Raw genomic sequence first — 24,556 nt, 5'->3', positions numbered from 1 at the left:
GCTAACGCGTATGGCACCTACTTATCTGCTGAACCGAATGTGTCTGCCACACACGAGGGCCTCTGATAATGACCTGCCTGTGTCTGCCACACACGAGGGCCTCTGATAATGACCTGCCTGTGTCTGCCACACACGAGGGCCTCTGATAATGACCTGCCTGTGTCTGCCACACACGAGGGCCTCTGATAATGACCTGCGTGTGTTTGCTATGCACGAGGGCCCCTGATGCAAATACTTGAGGCTGTGATGCGCTTTTTAAGTTTATTTATTTATTTATTTATTTTACCATAATTCTATTTACTTGCCAGTTCCCTGTCATCTTTCTGAGTGCTCTGGGAAGGAACTGAAGAAGACGTGGCTTGTTTTTCAGTATTACAAATTCATGAAACCAAGTTTTTTAGAGAGGGTTAATGTTATGCTATTCATTAATATAATATGTTGTGCATGTACGGTATACTATAGTAGTTTTAGTAGAAAAAAAGACAGACCTGGGCTCAATCACAATAACAACGGGATTGTTTGCTGAAATTACAATTCCAATTCCAATGCTTTTTTGTTCAACTACAATTATGCTGCAGTAAATTACAATTTATAATTCCAATTACACTAAAAGATATCATAAAACAACTACACACATTAACATGTTTACTCTATTTAGTTTAAATAATCTAGCAATAATCACAGGTACAAATGCAGAAACATATTGTATAACATTTTTGTTTTTTTCAAACAAATGGGGTTGAAAATACAAGAATGATCGAATGACAGATAAATGCGTAATTGGACTGAAATGGATCACTTTATATGGTATAATTACAATGGGCCACAGATCCACTACAATTACTTTGTAATTCCAGTTCATTGCGAATTGCACAATTACTCTCCATTGTAATTGACTGCAGATCTGCCCAGTGCTCTATTTTGAGTTCCATATGAAAACATATTTAAATATATTTGCTTTACTGCTGAAAAAAATATACTATTGTCACCTTTTTTGCACAGTCCGTTTTAAAGTGATATTTAAAGTGTTTAACTTTATAAAATATAAATGAGATAACACTGCAGACAAATTTGAAACTGTACGAATGTAACCTAAACAAACCGCTCCAAATGGGAGGGGGGCGTGGGGGCTATTTCCGACTACACTTTGGGCTGTGATTACTGTGATATTACTGTGATAAATGCTCTATGATTGTGACCCTCTGGTCCAGATTTTCCACTGTGGGTAAATTGCCCATGTAATACATTTGCTATGGTGGGTGCAATTTGTCTGATTTTCCCATAGAGGAAAATGTTGGTCTGTCTTTAATCCCGATGAGCCAGAGATTTCAATAGGGAAGCAACAGTGTTTCTGTAGCTGAATGGATCCGGATGTTTGACTGTGACTCGCCTGTGATTCACCGCCAAGCTGGAGGAATGAATCAAAGAAGGAGCTCTTGCTGAATAAATCAAAGGGAAAGGGCAGATGACAAGAACAGCACACCGAGAGTGTAAATAATGTATGCATTGAGGTTGTCATAACTAAAAATAAGCAACAGGAAAGACCTAGACCTACAGTGATGGGAAGGAGAGTTTTTATTTGAAATGTCACAGTGTTCACGATTCTGAGAACAATGATGCACTTATAGAAGAGACTTGTTTACACAGGGAGTGGTGTGGGTATGGAGTGGGTTACCTAGCCATGCTGTTGATGCTGAATCATTTGTATCCTTGGTTGCACTTTAAAATGATACCTTACAGTTAGCTGCTATTCATGCTGGAATTCATTATAGATTTGTGGCAATTTTTTACAATTATCTTCATGAATACAACAGAAAAATCATTACAAAAAAACATTTCTTAATCTGAAGTTACTCCTATAAGTTCCTGTGGAAAATTGAAATTCATGTGAATTTGATGCCATTATTTTCAAGTGTTACCAGAGCCTTTAAGACCGGACTAGACAAAGTTTTGAGATCAGTCAGTTACCCGGAAGAGTATTAATGGGCCGAAGGGCCTTGTCTGGTTTGAAAATCCTCTCCTCTTCTTTTTAGGGGGATGCAGATACCAGGATTTTTCAAGCAGTCCCCTTTAGTGGCTTTTTAAGTCACTAGGTACTGTATTTATTGAAATGTATAGTTCTGTTATGTGTGTTAATTAAACAACACAAAACACAGCTTGGCCTCATTTGCCCACTTTTACACAATTATCGAGTACTAATCAGTGTGACTTCCAGTAATATCCCACTGTTTCCTCCTTCTTAAAGGTGTAATCTTTTTTATGAAACCAGCAGACATTAAGTTATTGAAAATAACGCATGCTTTTAGGTTCCAGACATTTTATACTGAACGCCATTCCTGTTCATAATGTTGAGTTCCTACTGTACAGTCTGTTTGGAGGAATCGTCATGGTGACACTAGTAGGTTTGTGGTTGCCTAGATCCTGTCTTGGTTGAATAAGCCCCTCAAAATCAACATGCAGAAAGCTGCTGAGCCCCCTTAGTTCTCTATACTGAGTTTGCTATGCCGTGATCCCAGCTCTGTGTTTTTTTGGGTAAAAGTAAAAATACAGGTTCAGTGAACTGTAGTTAATTGTGAAGTACAGTACTTGTTCCTGTTACTGTTGTCTCTAATTTTGTATTTACAGATACATATTGTAATTTGTATGTGTTAACTCCCATATCATGCACACAGAGTTCTCTGCACTAAAAAAGACAAAGGCTGATTTATCATTCGCCCCCCCCCCCCCCCCCCCACCCTTTATTTATTTATTTTTGAACTCCTGGTGTGTTTTTCTTTTAATATATACTTCTACTACAAAAAATAGTTTTTGTAATGGCATCCTATTTGGTCTTAAAATGAACCTGATTCAGCTCATTTTTAGGTTAAAAGCAAGTCAGGAAGAATCAGGAGTCTAGAGAAGAATCAGGAGTCTACAGAATGCTTGGAATGATTGTAATGAGAAACAAAAGCCTACACATTTTTTTTTTTGCCTTGAAACAACAGGCCCGATGATGACTCTGCTTGCTGCCTGCGAGTAAGTGAGCATGGGCTTCAAGGCAGTTTGGGGATCAGCGAGACCGTGCCTCCGAGCAGTCAGGAAATCTCAGTAGTTAATTATTCTCTCTGCAAGCCTCTGCACAGGCTGAGTCAGATTTCAGAATCCCTTTGGCTGCTGAACTTTACCAGAGAGTTCTATTTACTTGGCAGTTCCCTGCCGTCTGTCTGAGTGCTGCGGGAAGGAACTTAAGGAGGCAGGGCTTGATTTAACACAAGATAAGCTAGCTGCTGTGATTTCTTTTTTATATTTTACAGTTTGTATATAAGACTCTTATTGCACAGCAGTTTCCCCCATTCCAGATTTTAATATGTGCTTGATTAGCCAAGTGCATAAACAAGCAGCTCTGGCACTTCTTATTAAACTTATAATAAAATCAGGAATGGATCAAACTGCTATGCAATGTGAGTCATATTTACATCCCTGGTCCCTGTTCAGGATAATGTAGTTTTCAAGGTTCACTGGTAAACATATAGCTATTTATCTGGTTTCAACAATTAGGTAGGAAGATGACCAGGATTTGTGTAAGGAGTTTATTGTACCCTTTGGCCACACATCATGATTTGCAAAGTACATTTTCTCTAGATTTATATTAGGACTCTTGTGAAACTACTGTCCTAAAAATAAATTAATAAATAAATAAATACATAAATAAATAAAAGTTTTCTGAATTACAAAAAACATCCCCCCAGCCACTGAACTCTGTAGCTCCTTCAAAGTGATTGTTGGCCTCTCTGTGGCTTCTCTCTCAAGTCTCCTTCTTGTTTGAGCGCTGAGTTTTGAGGGACGGCCTTTTCTTGGCAGTACCTGGGTGGTGTGATGCAGTTTCCACTTCCTGATTATTGATCCAACTGTGCTCACTGGGATATCCAAACACTTGGATATTATTTTGTACCCTTTCCCTAATCTATGCATTTGTATTACTTTATCTCTAACTTCTGTAGAATGCTCTTTGGTCTTTATTTTCCTTCAGATTCACAGCCTTACCAATGATCCTTCAACAGTGGGGTTTTTATCCAGAAAATGTGACAGCAACTTTAATGGTTCACAGGTGGAGGCCAATGGTAAGGTAATTGTGTCTTCGTTAGAGCAATTTCTTTCATTGGTGCAAACTGGGAGCTTCCACAGCACAGAGGTTGAATACTTATGCAGTCAAGATATTTCAGTTTTTTATTTTTCTTAAAAATATTTCCCAACATAAAACCAATGTCACCTTACAATAATTGATTCTGAGTTTCAGTGTTTAAAAATAAAATATCAAACAGAACGAAATTTCAATGTACCATTTGTAATTCGGTAATATGAGAGAATTGGTCAGGGGTCTGAATACTTTTGCAAGGCACTGTGTGTGTGTGTGTGTGTGTGTGTGTGTGTGTGTGTGTGTGTGTGTGTGTATGTATGTGTATATATATATATATATATATATATATATATATATATATATATATATATATATATATATATATATATATATATATATATATATATATATATAAAAGCAGAACTGTGACAGAAGGATATCATTTATCAAGTCAACCTCTTAGCCACCAAATGTCATTAGGTTCTTGCCATAAAACTGATCTGAACTTAAGACCTAGAACTGGATTTGAATTCAGACAAAAATGTCTTTGGGTTTAGGGTCGCAGCCAGGAGACTATATGAGCAGTTTTTTAATCTGGAGCTGTTCTGTTTATAAAGTGTCAGTTTTGTAACTTGGTTGGTGCAAATGTTGCCTTTTGGAAATTAAGCCCAGAGGTAGAAAACCAGTAAATAAACCGTTCATTCAGATACAGTTATTTAAGTGTAAAACAGGTCTCATATTGGGAGTGCTGCTGTTCTCATTAAGTGCTACTGTGACTGGAAGAGCCCCTTACAAGCAAAATAAGAATGTTGTTTTTGTCATTGGTCTTTTTGTGTGAAGTAAGTTTTCTTTATTAAACAAAACAGATTAGGAATTTCAGTTCACTACAAATGGATACATTGATCTTGTAATACTGTAAGACACATTTTCTAAAACCTGTCATACTCTGTCTAGATACAGTTAGTGTAGAGTAGGTTGGGCTGCAGGGATGAAAATAACACTCCCACTGCATAGCAGTTTGATCCATTGCTGGTTTTACTACGAGTTTAATAAGACACACCTGAGCTCGTTACCTATACATTGTGGTTAATCAAGCTTGTAGTAAAACCTGGAAAGGGTGAAAGTGCTATGCAGTAGGAGCTTTTTCCATCCTTTCTGTATGTGATTCTCCCCTGGCTTTTCTCCCAGAGATTTACAGACTGCCTGTGCTTCTCCTGTGCCTTGGACTGGAAAGGAATTCTGGACAAGCTCAAAACAGCTCGAAGCCAGGGAAAGTCAGATTTAGAGAAAAATGATAATTAAGTATTGGCGCAAAAGAACGACTCGAATCATTGTAAACACCCTGCAATAAATAGCAAGTGAAACGTAAAAGAGCAATTCAAATATTGTAACTTTTAACATGTTCTTACTCCAGCTAAATTCCTTGGATAGATTATTCCAGTAGGTGGTCAAGTACGTGATATACAGATCCGGATAAGGACCACAATTTTATTTTGTGGACTGCTAATAAAAGAAAATCAGATGACACTCCTTTTCACCTTTTTATTTCATGTTTATAAAGCGCTCAATTAGAGATGTTAGTCTCCTTGCATTGAGCCCCTGGGCTGCTTGTTTTTTGTTCATGTAACGGAGATCTGTGCTGACTGTCTGGCGCGTGTGTGCTATTGCAGGAAGAGGGCAGCGGCCTCGGAGATCTGCCCATCAGTCATGGCAGTGACACAGAGAGGTGGAGAAGAGGCTGTATTGGCTTTCCTTCTCTCTGAGTGGCTGAAGCGTGGGTATTGGTGGATTGCTGACCCCATCAGATAACGCTCTGTTGTCCCCTCAGCCAGCCCCTCTAAGACGAAACGAGCCAGCTGGCAGAAGCTCTGTTGCCGGACCGAGCACGGCCGAACAATGAGCACTACAACAAATTAATTAAAAAGAAAAAGGAATTTTTAGTAGGGGGGAGAAACCTGGGGCAGAACCCCGAACAGTTCACGCAGGTTGAGGGAACGGGTGAGCGTAGGACAGAGATCCAGGCCATCAGGATAGCGACGGTCGGGGTAACGCTGCCGAGTGCAGCACCTTTTATTTTGTAGTTTTATTACTGTGTTTTATTTTCCCTTTTTATTCTCCTTTTGTCATTCATTATTATTTCTGAGCACCTGTGAGTGCACCAGCAGTTAACTGTTTACTGGTATTGGTAACCCTGTGGTCCTGTTTACTGTGTTCAGGACACAGACAGCAGCGCCCTCTGCGGGCAAAAATAAAAACAGAAAGAAAATAATGAAACTGGGCACCAGTGCGGTGTTTTGAATAAAACCTTCTGTCTTCCGTGTTTGTCAGTGGATTGCCCACCACCCTTCCACAGTTCACAATTGTTTTTTTTTAATCTATTTTTATAATGACTGATGAAGAATCAGAATTTGGAGTTTATGTGTGGGTTACTAGTTAATCGGTGCCCTAAAGTGAGCTTACCCATTTCATTCTACTAATGCAGGGCTTCTCAAACTCGATCCTGGGGACCCCCTGTGTCTGCTGGTTTTCATTCCAACCGAGCTATCAGTTACTTAACTAGACCCTTAATTGAACTGATAATTTGCTTAATTAGACCTTTTTAGTTGTTTTCAGCGCTTGAACAGTTGCATATTTCAAGTTAGCTATAACATTTTATAAGTAACTTGAACTGCAAGTGTTTACTGAAAACAAGTAAAATGGTCTAATTAAGCAAATTATTGGCTCAATTAAGGGTCTGGTTAAGTATTGAGAGCTTGGTTGGAGTGAAAACCAGCAGTCACAGGGGGTGCCTAGGACTGAGTTTGAGAAGCCCTGTACTAATGGATGAGGCTGGAAGTTAAGCAAGGATCTCAAGAGAGTTGAGAGCTACAGCCGTAATCTATTTAGTCTACTACTTTTCTGAAACAAACTGGATTTGAATCATAGTTAGCTCAGAGTTTCAAAGGGACTCCCACACACTTGGCAGGAGAGATTATTTTTATATAATAGATCCAAAGGGCACAAGCTTTGTGTCTACTGACCGTTTTCTTCAGAGCTTAAAAGTTTGAGAAATGAGGGTTGTGGCCACTGGTGTCATTCATTGCTTCTCATTCCAGACTGAAATACAATGCAGTTACAATAAATATTGTATCCTTTTACATTTTTCAGTCATTTATTCTTAACAAGATTTACTGTCTGTGCAAGTACAGTACCTGCCATCCCGAGTTATGAAAGTAAGTGTGTGGCTTACCTGAGTAAAAACTAATATCACCAATCCAGTAATTAATTTGCAGCTGGATACTGATTTAAATGCTTGTGCTGATGGTTTAAGATGTAGGCCATTGCACAATGAATACTCCAATCTGGCTCGTTATATTATATAGACAGATTCATAGTGAATACTCCGATCTGGGTAATTGTATTGTATCGACAGATTCATATTGAATACTCTGATTTGGCTCATTGTATTGTATCGACAGATTCATAATGAATACTCCGATCTGGCCCATTGTACAGTACCTTTTAAAAAAAACTGTAACAGGAATATGCTTACAAAACAAATATGAACACCTGAAGTGTTCAGATTGTAAATTGAGACTTTTACAATATCCTTTTTGTTCATGTCTATTTAAACACAGCTGTGGTTTTGGTTTTACAAAATGTACATTAAAAGATTAGAAGGATTGTTCTGCATTTACACGGTTGACAGGTTAAGCACCGCAGGGAAACAATTGCGAGAGCTGCAAATTGGGGCTCATGCTTCAGCAGAACTGTAAACTGCCCTCCCTTTAGGTTTTGCATTATAAAGTGTATGCAGAGGTATATTTTCTGCACAAAAGGCTTTGGTTAATTTGAAGTTTGTTTCTCTAAAGCTGCTTCCTTCACTTTCATGAAATTGTTTGGGATATTGCTCTGGTAGTTGCTTAGAACTTAATTTCCACGCTTTTTTTATAGTTCTGTGTAAGTATTCACCTTTATTTGACATTTGCTAACCTCCTTTAAGTTTGCACTGAAACCAATTCAAAAGACAAACTGTTCTTATCCTATTTACACGATGACTGGAAACAAATGTCAAAATTCACAGGTTCCGTGACCACCGTGATAAAATCACGTCCATACTCATCCATAATACATCCCGTATCGTAACATGAACCTTTACAATGCTATTCATACAGTATAGACTGGATCCTTTGTAAAGAATTATTGCACAACAGAAAGGTGACACACCATCCGTGGTCTTCACTATGTGCATTCCTGACATTCTCCTGATCTTCAGGTAGCTCCCAGTGCTCATCCACATACTCCTTGTATTACTCATATTTGAATGCCTGAATGGGAGCTGAAGTTACAGCAAGCAGTAACGAAACGCCAGGAACATCCTCCTGTGCCCAGAGAAGTGAGAGTGCTGTCAAGGTGCGCTCAGGTGATCGCTTATTGCATCTCAAGAGCTGTGATACCGCTGGGCATGAAAGTCAGCTCTGGGGTTGTAAACGAGAGGAGGAGAAATAGAACCTCTATCTGGAAGGATGGCTGTAGACAGAAATGATGAAGTAGAACAGACGAACAGCCCCCCTAAGGATGGAGTTATTGACACCAGTTGGCAAATTAGTTTACAGCTCATGCTATGCTGCAACAAGGCAAATGATGATGTGGCTGAGTTTCTTTTCTTTGCATACCAGTCATCGCTGACCAGCTTTTGTTTTATTATTATTGTCATGTCTTTGAGCTATATATGGCTCCACTGAACTTGACAATATGGCTCTATTGAAGTAACCTATTTAAGGGATTTTAATGGGTTTGAAAAGACCGCAAGGGCAACCTGTAGTCTTTGGTACTACAGAAGCACGCACAGTCCAAAGGTAGCATATCTCTGTTGTGTTTAAACATGCAACATGGTAGATGATCACATCTGAAGCGGTCTCTTAGTGTGGCTGTTACTACAGAGCCTACATTGTATAGAATTCCAACAAGGTGTCACCTTGCACGTCCCGTTGTAAATTAAACATGTTTAGGTTGTCTGGGTTCTTTTCATAAAGATATTATATGTTCATACCGGAAACAAGCAATTCTGAATTATACTGCAAAAAGACAACGCAGTTATAAAAAGGTATTTATTAATTAACAAGCACTATCAGCATATTATTAAATATAATTCCCCTCCGATCTATGTCCGCTAAGTCTGTTGCCAACGAGCTTGTGAAGGTTTTCTCCCGGGTGGGAATTCCCAAAGAGATACTAACCGATCAAGGCACCAATTTTATGTCCCGGCTAATCCGCGGAACATGTAAGCTTTTGGGAATTAAGACCATTAGGACCTCGGTGTTTCATCCTCAGACCGACGGTTTGGTGGAACGCTTTAATAAGACCCTTAAGAACATGTTGCGCAGATTTATTCGTAGTGATGTGCGTTACTGGGACCAGCTGATTCCTCCTCTTCTCTTTGCGATCAGAGAGGTTCCCCAGGCTTCTACGGGGTTTTCACCATTCGAGCTGCTGTATGGGCGGAGACCCCGGGGCGTGCTCGACCTGGTCAGAGAGATGTGGGAGGAGCAGCAGGACAATTCGACCAATACCATCCGGTATGTGTTGGACCTGCGCAAACGTCTTGAGTCTGTTGGAAAATGGTCGCATGACAATTTGCAGCAGGCGCAGCACAGACAGGAGACCCAATATAACCGAGGAGCCCGGTTGCACACATTTCAGCCGGGGGATAAGGTACTTCTCTTATTACCCAGTTCTGAGTCGAAACTCTTGGCTAAGTGGCAAGGACCCTTTGAGGTTACACGCCAGGTTGGGAAGGTGGACTATGAGATCTGCCAGCCGGAGCGACGGACAGAGAAACACATTTACCATATCAATCTCTTAAAGCCTTGGTTACAACCAGAGGCGTTGTTAGTGGCGCATGCAGATGAAGTCACGGACCTAGGACCTGATCTTTCTGTGTTGGCAAGAAAAGGATCGGTACAGATTGCTGAGAATCTGACACCAATGCAGAAATGTCAGGCTCGCGGTCTGGTGGCGGAGTTTCCTGACGTGTTCTCTTCCGTCCCGGGGCAGACTCGAGTAGCCCATCATCACATTGATATTGAGCCGGGGGCGCTAGTTCGCCAGAGGCCGTACCGTATACCTGAGCGTAAAAGACAGGTAATAAAAGCGGAAATTGACGAAATGCTGAGACTGGGGGTAATAGAAGAGTCCCAAAGTGACTGGAACAGTCCAATCGTTTTAGTCGATAAGCCAGATGGGTCAACTCGATTTTGCATTGATTTCAGACGAATCAATGAGAAATCGAAATTTGACGCTTATCCAATGCCCCGAGTAGATGAGTTGCTGGAGCGTCTAGGCACGGCTCATTTTATGACGACACTGGATTTAACGAAGGGGTACTGGCAGATACCCCTGACTCCGGAATCTAGAGAGAGGACGGCGTTTTCGACTCCCTTCGGGTTGTACCAATTCAGGACCATGCCCTTTGGGTTGCACGGAGCCCCCGCCACTTTCCAGCGGATGATGGATCGCATCTTGCGGCCCCATCAGCAGTACGCCGCTGCTTACATAGATGACGTGGTTATCCACAGTGAGGATTGGCCGAGTCATCTGTGTAAGGTAGCGGCGGTGCTGCAATCCTTGCGGGAGGCGGGGCTCACTGCTAACCCAAAGAAGTGTGCCATTGGGAAGAGTGAGTCGGAGTATTTGGGGTATCGAGTAGGGGGCGGCCAGATCAGACCGCTAGTTGCTAAGGTGAAAGCCTTGGCTGACTGGCCGGTTCCTACAACCAAAACCCAGGTGCGCTCTTTCTTGGGACTAGCGGGCTATTATAGAAAGTTCATCCCGAGTTTCGCTACGCTCGCTGCTCCCTTGACAGACCTCACCCGGAAGGCTGCCCCAAATACGGTTCAGTGGACGGAGTCGTGCCAGAGGGCCTTTCTCGCCTTGAAGCGGAGGCTGTGTAGTAAGCCAGTACTATGCAGCCCGGATTTTGGTAAGAGGTTCACCCTGCAGACGGATGCGTCAGAGACAGGTCTCAGGGCAGTGTTGTCTCAGGAGGTTCGGAAAAGCGAGCACCCAGTCCTGTATATCAGCAGGAAGCTCCTTCCCCGGGAGAAAAATTATAGCACCATCGAGAAGGAGTGTCTCGCGGTAAAATGGGCAGTCGAGTTACTCCGGTACTACCTCCTGGGGTGACACTTCACCCTGGTTACAGATCATGCCCCCTTAGCATGGCTTCACCTGATGAAAGATAGCAATGCCAGAATCACACGGTGGTACTTGGCCTTGCAGCCCTATACCTTCAGGGTAGTCCACCGAGCAGGAAAGCTGCATCAAAACGCAGACTTTTTCTCTCGGGAAGGCATGGGGGTGTAAGATTTTCGAATGAACCGGTGGTGTCATTCTGAGGGGAAGGATATGTAACAGGGAGAGATCTGTGCTGACTCTGCTGGCGTGTTCACGGGCTGCAGGAAGAGGGCAGCAGTCGCCCAACAACCGCCTGTGAGTCATGGCAGTGACACGGGGAGGTGGGAAAGTGGGTGTGTGGACTTTCCCCCTCTCTGAATGGCTGAGAGGCGGGTCTTGGGTGATTGTTGGACCTATAAAATAACGCTCTGTTGTTTCCTCAGGTCTGCCCACTTAGACGCGCTAAGAGTGCGGAAGCTTTGATTCGGGACCGGGAATCAGCCGGGAGAAAAATAAAGATTCACAGCAAGACAGAGAGAGAGAGCGGGGAATCCTTGGGCAGACCCCGGCGTATTGTGAAAGAGCAGGCTAGATAGCCGATAGAATAGGACGGTGATCCGGGTCGTGCGGGTAGCGGCGACCGGGATAACGCTACCGAGTGCAGCACCTTTTATTTGTAGTTTTATTACTGTTTTATTTTCCCTTGTTCTTTTCGCCTTCTGTTTTCATTATTATTTCTTTGAGTACCTGGGAGTACACTTGCTGTTCACGTACCAGCTGTGGTATTTCCGTGGTGCTGTCTATCATCGTTGATAGGCAGCCCACGGTCAACAGTGCCCTCTGCCGGAAAAAGCAAGAACTGTTTGAAAATAAAACTGGGCACCTGTGTGGTGTTTTCAAGTACACCTGTCTGTCTCCTAGTCAGTGAATTACCCACACCCCTTCCACAAGGAGGTTTGTGACAGATTTTGACTGGCTCTGAGTTCCTATTTTTTGTATATATTACCCCCTTCATTTCAGAAGGCACATCATTGCATATTTTATCACAGAGAGAGAGAGAGACAGACAGATAGATACAGTTTTCTGGATGTGGCAGCATTTTCTGTGGAAAGATTTAACCCCTACCATGAACTGTAATAAACAAAAATAATACTGTGTGGTTGTGATTATATACCTGTGGGATTATATACCTGTGTACTGCAAGCTATTCGACAGGTTAAATTCAGATCCAATTTTGAAATATAAATATAGTACTCAGTGTTTTTTTTTGTTGTTGGTTTTATTCTGTTTATATTTGTCTCGTTCAAGAGTTACATCACTTTCACTGCACAGACAGCTGTTGTTGCCTGGCAACCAGTGTGCCCAGAGAATGCTGACAGGTGAGCAGAACCTTGCCTCCTGGAGCAGCCATATTAAGAGGGAGTTGGGGCCAAAGGCACAACAGGACTGTGTTTAGTGAAAGTCAGTTGTCTAAAGTGGCCCAGTGCGTCTCGGCTGAGCACACAGTAAACAGTGTCTTCATGGCAGAAAAACAAAGCACAGCACTGAAAAGTACACATAGTCTACAGACATGTATTTGAGAGGGTCGGTGCTGGCAAAGAGAAACACAGAAACAAATATATTGATAACGGTAACTCAGTATCTTGACTCATCTTTTAACTGTTTTTAATCTTTCAACCCAGTAGCAGTGTTATTCAACTTATCTGACTATCCCCCATTAGGAAATATGACTGTGCCATCCTTTTAGTATCGTATTCTGAATCGGTGGTTTGTGCAGTGTAACTCATGCCCACGTTGTGAAAATGTTTGTGAAGATGGTAAAAATTCCCATTCTGATGAGCTAATTTTTCTCCATGTGGGGACCAAGGCAAATAACGGAAAGCATAATTGTAAACCTTATTTCAAGAGCTCTGGAACAAAAGCTTTGGAAATAAGACTCCTATTGCATAGCAGTATCACCCTTTCCAGGTTGTAATAAAAGCTTGATAATCCACTGGAATATACGTAACATGCACAGGTGAGTCTTATTAAACTCATAGTAAAACCGGTAGTGGAACAAACTGCTATGCAATGGGAGTCTTATTTTCATACCTGCCCACTTTTGGTTGCTAAACATGGTCAAATTGTTCAACTTTTTTCCAGATAGACAGCCCCACTCCCCGATATCTTGACTTCTGTGTCCTTCAGCTTTCTGTTTTTGTTTACACCGCCTTCACCTTCACCTTCATCAGTAATTAGCCCTTGGAAACCAAATATTTTCTCACGTGATGATAGTATGTTTGGATGAATGTCGTTGCAATTAGATTGCAATTAGAAGAAGCTGTATGTACTGTCAAATTTCCATTACATGAGAGTAGGTATTAAAACTTCATGCTGATATTGGACTCAGCTCTTGCCAAGATAAGCACCAACTAAGACATAGCTTCTTTTATTGTAAACTAATGTGATCCATCTGCATTTCCATCTATCTGATGATGTAGATGTCCTTCTGCCTGATGTTGGCTGAAGTGTAATGCTGGCTTCAGGGATCAGCCTATTTTGCCTCCCTAGCACATCAGCATACACATCGGCTGCAAAATCAGTTTTTGAAGTTATCCCCTGCATTTAATATAGCTTGCCATGTTTTTTAGTGTTTACAGTACCTCTCTGGGCTGTACAATGTTGTGCTTCCACTTTACTAAAGTTTTCACTATCGTAAACTCGTACAAGGGTACGGTCTGTCCTGTGTCAATGACTGCCCTGCACATGTTCACTCCTGTCTCCGTCTTTCTCCCAGCACCTGCAGATGACGATCCAGGCCCTGCAGGATGAGCTGCGGATCCAGAGAGACCTGAACCAGCTCTTCCAGCAGGACAGCTGCAGCCGCCCCAGCCAGCCCCTGGCCTCGGAGCTGACCGAGGAGAACTTCCAGCGGCTGTACTCCGATTACGAGCGGCAGGCCAAGGAGCTCTTCCTGCTGCGCAAGACCTTGGAGGAGATGGAGCTGCGTATCGACACCCAGAAGCAAACGCTGGGCGCCCGTGACGAGTCCATCAAGAAGCTGCTGGAAATGCTGCAGAGTAAGGGGATGTCGGCCAAGGCGAGCGAGGAGGACCACGAGCGTACACGTCGCCTGGCCGAGGCAGAGATGCACGTCCACCACCTGGACAGCCTGCTGGACCAGAAGGAGAAGGAGAACAATGCCCTCCGCGAGGTAAGATACAGTACAGGGAATGGGCAGATGTACACATTTACAAAGCAGCTCGTAGAATTCTTAGTGATGTTAGTAATGGGACATGGGCAGAAGGACAAGAAAGCACTTCCACTCATTCCAGGTTTTACTACAAGCTTGATGAGCCAGTGTGTCGGTAACAAGCTCAGGAGTGTCTTCTCAAACTCCCAGTAAAACCTGGAATGGTTCAAACTGCTGTGCATTAAAAAGTATTGTAGCTGTAGCTGAAAAATGTGTTTTAAGAGTTTCTTTTAATATTTCTAAATATAAAATTGACCATGATTGTAGGGTACACCAGACCTTTGCCAATGCTCCACAGACACACCAGCATCCGTGCCAGATCCCACAAAGTGTTTTGCTTTTTGTAAATGTAAAGAAAAGCTGGTTTTATTGTCTGTTTTTTGAGTGGCGCAACACACACACACACACACACACACACACAGAAAACGATGAGGTACCTTTTATTGAGGGCAGTTGAGGGAAGATTTTTCAAAGACGATAATGAATTAATTGTCTGCAGTCGTCATAGAAACAGGCCAGGCAGCGGAGAGCAGTTTTATAAAAGCCAGTCACTGCTGCAGATGCTGGAGGATGAGCTGATTAATTAAACTGGAGACAAGTATGTATCTGACCCTGTTAAGTGGGAGAGTGGAAGATTCTCTAGTCCTGTGTTATTAATTACAGTATCCACGTACAGTAGTCTGTCGCATATCCACCCTAACTGTTTATCCACCATGATCAATCTCTTCAGCAACGTTAGTTTATTACTGAACAGAGAACATTAGTTCAGAGATTGTAGCTTTTGTACACAATGTTGTATGTCCTCCGTGTGCAACCATTGCTGGTATAAATCCTGTTTGCCTGAAGGGCGTATCAACTTCACCCTCCGTCTTGATCTCCTGCCTGTCACTCAGCAGTGAATGCACGCACCCACATTGCAGACGGCTACTCTATTACAAGCATTAATACCCTGTATCTTTCAAAACAAGGAATTTAGGGGGTCTCCCTAATAAAAGCTGAATCTCAAAACAATAATTGTGTCAATATAGTAATTGTTACAGCTGTGTATTATGGTATTTAAAACAGGATTAATTTGTCCGCCTTTTTACATATTCGCCCTTACTCTGGTCCCACCGCAGTCTGATATGCGACGGATTACTGTATCTTAATTAGGAACCAGTTAAGACCTGTTTTAGTTACTTGCTTCTTTTGTATACATTTTATATATGTATTATATGTTTACACATGTCCTATGGCTTCCTCTGATCATATTGAGAGTCTATATGAAGATATCATAAGCCATTAAATGTAAATAAAAAACACAAAATGTGACACTAATGTATTTATCTATTTATATAGACCCTGTTGTGGTTTAAACATTCAGAATGTTTTGTCATTGACATTTTGTGTGAGGGATCTTGAGTGCGAAATTTTAAGTTTCGCAGCTGCTAATAGGTTCTAATGGGAATGTGACTTCTACAAAATTCTTAATAGGTTCAGAACTAGTAGAGTAGCCTGTTGCTTTTGAAAAGTAGTTTTGCATGCTGTTTTTGACTGTATGTTTGGAAAGTAGTTTGTTTTTGCATTCTGTTTTTAACTGTTACATTGGAAAGTAGTTTGTTTTTGCATGTTGTTTTTAACTGTTATGTATGGAAAGTAATTTGTTTTTTGCATGCTGCTTTTAACTATCTGTTATGTATGGAAAGTAGTTTGTTTTTGCATGCTGTTTTTGACTGTCTGCATTTGGAAAGTGGTTTGTTTTTTGGATGCTGTTTTTGACTGTCTGCTAAACATGTTGGCATGCACCCTTCATCTGCTATCTACTAGGCTGAATGTTGAATCAAGCCTTGACATGTTTGCTCAAAATGAAAAGCTCAGGGGCTCCTGAGTGGCACATTCCAGTAAAGGCGCGCTGTGTGGAGTTCAGGGTACGCCCTACAGCCTGGAGATTGCAGGTTCGAATCCAGGCTATGTCACTGCCGACCGTGACCTGGGGTTCCTACGGGGCGGCGTACAATTGGACAAGCGCTGCCAGGGTAGAGAGAGCTTGGGTCCGCAGGGCAATCCACGGTTCACCGCACACCAGCGACTCCTCTGGCTGATAGGGCACCTGCGGGTCTGCAGTGGAGCCATTCAGATCTGTGTTGTCTGATGGCTTTGCTGTGGATCCGTTGTGCAAAAAATGATGGATTGGCAGGAGCACGTTTCAGAGGACATGTGTTTCAGCCTCCATTTCCGAAGTCACGGGGGGGGGGTTGCAGCGGTAAACCAGGATAAAAATAATAATTGGGCATTCCAAATTGGGGAGAAAATCAGGGTAAAAACCATTGACTAAATTAAAAAAAAAAAAAGAAAATGAACAACATATCATATTACAAGGGCATTGCAGAGGGAGCAGGAAGGATTGAAAGACTGCCCCAAGATATTAACAAAGGTCTGTTTTTTTTTTTTTTTTCAAAAGGTAATTATTACTGGGGCACTCCACTTGTAACGGATCCTGTAGAAGAATTACTCTTGTTAAAATAGACTAGTTTATAGCGTATATACCATCTAATATGAACAGTTTAATATGTACAGTACCGTTTAATACATAGTTTTCCTTTTCCACTGGCAGATATTTTGCGCAAATAAGTTACATCCGGGACAGTAAATGACAGTCACTGCAGGAAATACAGTTGCTGTTTACTTTTATTCTTCCATGTTTTTGTTGTACAGTTTAATCATATAATGTATACATTTTTAATTACATTTAATGAAAATATAAATTCCTAAAATGTTACTATTTATTACAGTGTACAGCCCACAGGGTGCAGTGTTTTGTACAAATAATAAACTCCCATTCTTTGGCAGTTAAGCTTTCTTGTATTGTTTATATTTAAGGTACTTCAAACATGTTAACCCCTAAGGATTCACACCAGTGAGACCCCTCCTGAAAAACCTGAAACCTAGACTTGCACGCAAGAATTAGAGGACAACTACTCAAATGTATTAAGATGTTATTTATTCAATATTAATAAAACAAAGACACCAGATTAAAAAAGAAATATTATTTTTACATTACATGAAAACAACACTTCTTGTCCTCTTACTGCTGTTTACAAACAATCTGTGGAAACATTATTTGTTACACTCTTGAGGTTATGCTCCGCAACAAAGTGACAAAACAACATTTCTGCCTTTGTGACTGCTTCGGTTGTTGGTGTTGTTTTATGAATGTACGATGTTATCGACGAATTCGTCTGCTTCTGCTTAACACTGTCACTGTGTAATTCCGTTCTGAAGTGCACTGTCAGATCGTACACCCTTGACGCCACCACTTTGATATCTTCACTACAAACAGTGCAGAAAACATATGTTCACCTAGTTATGACGCCACAATGCAGTCAAACTGAGTTGTCCACTGTGCTAAACATTTAAACTAATACATCTTCTGCCTCTTTGGTGGCACCATTTCACACTCTCAAATGCATCTCTGAGTGATTTGTGTACAGAAACGTAGAACTGTTGCGCAGGCGAGGCGAGTCTATTTTTGGAGAAAGGGGTTGTTGAATGAGTTTGCGTAGCAGCTATAGGCTAATGTGAACCTCTTCATAGTGAACACCCCCATAGCAAATAAAATAGTAACCTTGGATGGTTGTAATTGATTTCCCACTGCACGAAGTGTGTTTTTTAGTCTCACAAACATCAACAAATCTATACTGACAATTTAAACAAATGTATATAGTTTAGGACAAATATGTTTGTATCATTAACTGTAACGAAACCGTTTGTGTCATTATCTAAAAAGGCATGAATTGTCGACTGATGAGAGCCATCAATTAGGTGTTGCACTTTTTTTGTGTGCATTTGTGTAAGACTGACTGTTTAAAATTTGGTGACATTGGTGTTTCGCATATGAACTGTATCTGTTAAGACCGCCCACGCAGTTTATCAGCCAATATGATTGGTTGTTAATTGCGTTGGAAATTAATTATATCCTGTGGTTACTTACTAAAGCCTAGCCACGCAGCATTTGACAGGCTGCACAAAACGAATAAGCGGGTTTGTGAGATGATATTAAGAGAGGTAATTTCTCAAAGAGCCTGTGGTGCAAGGTGAGTAGTTTTTCAAAAATCTTGAAGCAGTCAGTGAGCTTTAGGAAGCATTGGCACACAGAGGAAGATAAAAAAATACTGACTTGAAATTAAAAACGTTAGAATCCACTCACTGATAACACTAACCTGACCCGACCCAATCCCAAACCATAATATACAAACTACACTTGCATGCTTGGCTCAGGTAGCAAGGCTCTAGTTCGCAGTTCCATACAGTATTTCGAATTGTGATTATTCGTACTTCGTTTATAAAGTACTGATTTCCATTGCACCTTGGAGTCCATTGTAAGTAGAATGCACCTTTATTATTATTATTATTATTTATTATTATTATTATTATTATTATTATTATTATTAAAAACTTGAGTTCCCCAAATCCTAGTTTTGGGGCTGTTTGTCTTACAAAGAACCCACGTTTTAATATAAATTAACTTTCAGGATGAAACATCCTATCAGAATGTGTTTGAAACTGTTTTGTCATGTTGGGAACTAGAAATGATTAACGTAACCAGAGACAAGTGTGAAGAGAGGATCGCCATCTAGTGGCTCCATTCGCATTGCACAGCATCCTTTGCCTTTGTCTATAGTCATAATGAAAGCTCAGGAGTTGTTTGTGATTATTTAATTTGAGAGCTACAGCAGTTAAACATTAACTCACTGTGCGCATTGGTAATGGAGCTTGTGTAAAAGGCAATGTATATAAGAGCTCTGGGAGGGGGGTTGAAATAATGATTTTAATTCGATTTTAATCCTTTATTACTTAATGGTGTACTATTAGGCTTACAGGGGTGGAAATAAGACTCCCATTGCATAGCAATTTGATCCAGTCATGGTTTAATGACACATTCCTAGGGCCCTTTGTTTTCAGTTTATACTTATTTTTACTGTACACATTTCACACTTTTAACAGTTAACAACTTTCAAAGGAATTACTTTGCATACTAAAATGGGTAGAAAAAGAAAAAAACGGTATCTGACTACGTTTTTGAACATAACGAGGTTTCTGAAAGTTAAAAAAAAGAAAAAAAACAAAAGCAGGAGAAATGAGTGAGGTTGAATGGGTACGGCCTTATTTATAACGTAGGTTAAATCAGCTAGTCAGGCTGGTATTAAAACCTGGAATGGGTAACACTGCTATGCACAAGGTTTCTTATTTCCATCCCTGTTGTATAATACATACTGCTGACTGTCGTGGGCAACACAATTTAAATGATACAAGCTTGAGAAAGATGTTTGTCCTGGAGGATTGATCTAGTGCAGGGTCTTGGAGGGCAATTCCACGTTTAATAAGGAGAATTTAATTGGGGGGGGGGTGTAGATTTTGTGTATAAATTGCAAAATTCAGGCTGACAATCTGAAAAAAACATAATAGAGAGCAATCTCACTTTAGTCATTGTCTAAGAATAGTGGGAAGCTACCCAAGCTGCATCTCCTGACAGTTTTGACACAAACTGGCACCAGCACACTGCACACTCAATCTCCTCTGGAAGATTATGGCTATCTGCCATAGAAGCCCATGCTAGTGTAAAACTCAGAGGCTGTTGCTTGACTTTTGTTCTTCACTAACTCGGTTTTCATATTTTTTTCTTATACAGACATGAGTAATGTTGTTTTGCTGTGTTGCTGTTTTTTGGAGAACATTACATTGATTTCCATTGAATGGCATAGAAGGGTGGGGGGGTTCTATTGTGTTTTTTTGTAAGAAATTGTTCCCCCATAAATATTCTGTAGTTACTGCTGGAAAAACTAAATGTTGACACCTAAAAATCACAGAACCCACACTATGTATTTAACTAGAAGGGTGGTTCTAGGGTGTAACGATGCACTAATGTCACAGTACAATATGTATTGTGATATGCAGTAGGATATGTATCACTTTGCAGTGTGATGGTCCTGATGGGATACTTGCATGATGCATAACAAGGTCAAGTGATCAATTAATGATGGACAATTTTGTTAAAATAAAAAAACATAAATACATTTTGTTAAAATAAAAAAGATAAATAAGTATTTGTACCGACTATGAAACACACTTCTTCTTCAATCAAGAACCACTTGGAGAACTACAGTGAGCTATGTTGCACTTTTGGTCTTGTATCACAATACAATCGATTTATACCTCTGTTATGAGACACTATATCATGTAAAGAACTGTTACCCACCTTGCATATAGTTATGCTTTTAAATCTATTATTAGTGAGTGTGTGATTTTTTGGGGGTGTTTTGGGGAACAGTTTGTTGTAAAAATCGGTAACCCATTAGGATGCCATCCCATAGCCAACAAGATGTTGAGAAGTTATACTGTAACCCTTGTAAACTTTCATAAAAACAAGCATTCAAACAAAACTACTTAAAAAAAACATTGTGTGTGTTTGTGCCATTAGGTCAAAGTTAGCGTTCAGGCTATTGAATAACTGTAAACCTCTGGCTCATTATCTTGTCTGCAATCTGTATTTTTATAACATCTGGGAGAGTTGTGAGTGTAGATAATGAAGTGCAACCCAGTAGCCCTGGAGAGCAGCTGATCAGTGACTAACATGAGCTACTTGCAAGGGAAGAAGAGCAGTGCCTGAGCTGCAGCCGAACTCTGCCTCTCATCTTCCCACAACACTCCCTTTGTGAGAGGCTGTATATTCAAGGCCCTTTAAGCTCTGTTTGATCATCACAGGATGCATCTGAACCCAGGTCGTCGTAACCAGGCCTGCCTGTGAAGGAGAGTGGGGTGGAAATGCAGAGAGCTTTAAGATCATGTTATGTAAAGAAAACAATACATAAAGGCAGTGTTGGGCGGACTGCTGCTAGGCATGTTCTTAAAGCTGTAGGTATCAAAATGGGTGACATCAGCTTCAATTTATTATTCAGAAAGCATGTTTATATTGTAGGCGTAAAACACTTAACAACCTGTATTGTTTTTGTCGCACATTCACAAAGCATGTTTCTATTTACATGTATTTAAATCTCTTTTAAAATGTAGAAGCCGTTGACCAGAATACAGCATATAAGAAAAGTTTGGGAATGCGGCCTATCAAGGATCGCACCTTCCTAGCACACAATTTGCCCCTACCAATGGGAGCTGTTTTATTGGGACAGAATCCATTTCTACTGTTTTACCGTGTAGGCTGTTCCATCAATTTATGACTAATCTGAAATGCACCACCCTGTCACTCAGCTCACCTTCCTCCCTGTTACTCTTCACAGGAGCTCCATCGTCGGTATGAAGGGGCCCCTGAGTCTGCCAAGACCAAGGCTCTGCAAACCGTCATTGAAATGAAGGTGAGCTCCTCCAGGTGGCAGTACTGACCACAGGGCTGGGTGAAACGGGGCTAATTTGTCACGCTTTTCACATCCTGCAGTTCTGTGTTCAGATCAGTTCAAATTACACAATTTGAGCAATCTGCTTAACTGTAGCCAGAGTTCATTAGCCAATTCACAAGATTAAATAGCTTCAATTTGCATGTTTTAAGGTGCTTTGAAATGGAGTTTAGAAACTGCTTTTCAGCTCTACCTGCCTGCGATGGACTAGATCAGCTAGTGTCTTTTACATTAGTAAGCACCAGCACCATCTAGTGTACTGCTGTGTATTGATAGAAAAAGCAGAAGGAAGTTCACTAGATGGCGATTACTGTAAAAAGACAATTTGGCTGATCGCACCAATGTTATATATTTAAGGCAAGCTAGTAGAACTGAAGAGTGGCTCCTGAATTCAAGTGAAATCACCTACCTCCACACAGACTTATCAAAAACACTTCAAAACAGAGTAACTGCAATAAGAACCGCACATGATGCAAACACCATGCAAATAGAAAGAAAAAAATATGAACAAATTACTTTGGACACACTTTCATTTTTGAAATGAGAGCATGTATAAACATAAAAGTAAATTTGGTTGAATGTATCGACTGGGGCTTGGAAAATATCCCTGCTGGCTTGTACATTGGATTTCCTGCTATATCTGTTTCTACTGCTATATAATACAGCATACGTTTTTATAACAAATGCACCTGATGGGGTTCCCTGGATACTGTTATTCCTGTCATCTCAGAAGGATAGCTGCCATTTTTCTCACCTGCTTGCCAGTCTCCAGGTGTATATTACCGCAGCTTTCCAATTATGCGTGTGTGTAAAGCTCATGGTTTGTCACCACTCCAATTAGCACTTGCACGTGGCAGAGGCACACAACTCACAAGTGGATTTTTTTTTTTTTTTTGGAAGGATCCTGTTAAATTTATCCATCTACAGCCTCCTCCTCATTTAGCCACAGCCTTCAGAGATGGTTAGGTTTCTTGCTGCATTCTAAACGAGCAGATCCATGATCAGAGTTTTTCTTGGGGTTTACAGTGGAAGCTGCCGCCGCCTTCTTTTTCATCATCTTCTTTCTCTCTCGCTCCTGCTTCTCAGGACACAAAGATCGGCTCCCTGGAGCGTGAGCTTCTGAACCTGGAAGAGGAGGTGCACATGCTCAAGTCAAACGGAGCCATCAGCACTGAGGAGCGGGAGGAAGAAATGAAGCAGATGGAGGTCTATCGCAGCCATTCCAAGTTCATGAAGAATAAGGTACTGGCATGGCTTGAAAGATACAGTATGTGTCTACGTAGAAAAATATATCACGGTGCAGTTGTCGCTGATCTAACACCCTGTGTTTTTTTAATAATACATACCATTCTTTTGGAATTAAATGCTTACAGATAACAGCTGTTAAAAAGACAAACTTCAGCATCACAAATCTGTAATGAGAGTGTAAAACGTTTACAGCTGTTTTTGTAATTAAAAGGGTTTTACTGATTTTTTTTAAATTTTTTTATTTTTTTAAATGTCAGTATACAAAAACAAATAATTAAAGACACACTTACTATTTTACAGATTGCGATCAGTACAAATATGAACTGGGTCCGGTACTTACTGGTTTGGATTAGCGAGTCTATTGTACTTTTAAATTTGTATTGATGTTGCAGATTAAAGTAAACACAGCTGAGTGAATCTGTTCTGAAACATTGGCTATTCTCATTACTCATCCTGATTTTGTTAAAGAAAAATGCAGATTAAGGTTTAGGAAGTGTTTCCTTAAATTAACTTCTTCAATTCCTCTCTAGTGTTCTAGGAATAGGGGCAATGGTTTTTTACATCAGGTGGAAGCTGTCATTGTTCAGTGTTTGTGACTAAATACTGTACAGAAGTCAGCATCATGCTGGGGCTGACAGGTGAGCTACTGAGAGGCTTGATTCTTACCATCAAGGTCCCTTGCCACTGGAACTTCAGGTCTTTTTTTAACCTTGTATTCCTTTTAGAAGTCTCTCTTAGAATACAGCGACACCGAGTGTAAATGGAATACGGATCGGGATGGGAAACTGCCAAAGAATACTTCACTGACACTTTTTATTAATCGCTCAGTCCTGCTGTGAAAGTGGGCAATAAAAACCTAAAAACAAAAAAATAACACTTGTAAATGCTTGATTCAGATCAGACTTCAGCCAGTTTAATTTTAACTATTTGTAAACAATTTGGAAGCCTTTTATTTGGTTCCAGATTTACTTGGTTCAGCATCTGGTGAAACCTAAACTCTTTGGGGCAGGTACTGTGAAACAAGGCTTTAATAAGCCTGCACCCTTGAATCTGAGGATCTCAGCTTTGGGCTGAGCAGGGTTGGTCTACTAGGAAAATGAAGTGATGAGGTTCGTGAAGAGCCGTGGGTTAATCCAGTGCAGTTCTACCGAATGGTGCATGTCTGCTCTGGACATTACAGTTCACATGGAATTCTTGTTTGCAAATCTGGGTCTTATCGATGCTAGTGTCCTCCCTAAATCCCTGTACAAGTCAATATAATTTTAAAGTAGCTTGAAGTAAATAAAGCTAAAAAAAATATTCCAGAAAATCTTACCTAATACAGTATGTGTTGCCGTAAGTTTGTAGTTCTCTCATGCACTAAGACACTCCTTCTCCTCAGTAACAAATTACTGCATTCCATATTTGTCACAAATTTTA

At 40.8% G+C, this 24,556-nt stretch overlaps 1 protein-coding gene across 10 annotated transcripts in view; it reads left to right on the top strand.

Annotated features, from left to right (window-relative positions):
• LOC121318597 (ELKS/Rab6-interacting/CAST family member 1) overlaps window positions 1–24,556 on the top strand; it is a 369,254-nt gene that overhangs the window by 55,392 nt on the left and 289,306 nt on the right. For all 10 annotated transcript variants that reach the window (XM_041255448.1, XM_041255447.1, XM_041255446.1 and 7 more), the window contains exons 2-4: window positions 14,049–14,465; window positions 21,776–21,850; window positions 22,976–23,131. In XM_041255448.1, coding sequence (XP_041111382.1) covers window positions 14,049–14,465; window positions 21,776–21,850; window positions 22,976–23,131 — 648 coding nt within the window. The remainder of the gene's footprint in view (window positions 1–14,048; window positions 14,466–21,775; window positions 21,851–22,975; window positions 23,132–24,556) is intronic.

This window comes from Polyodon spathula, chromosome 7 (genome assembly GCF_017654505.1).
Source record: "Polyodon spathula isolate WHYD16114869_AA chromosome 7, ASM1765450v1, whole genome shotgun sequence".
Lineage (NCBI taxonomy): Eukaryota > Metazoa > Chordata > Actinopteri > Acipenseriformes > Polyodontidae > Polyodon > Polyodon spathula.
The sequence above is the reverse complement of the archived record's forward strand: the minus strand, read 5'-3'. Positions and strand labels throughout refer to the sequence as shown.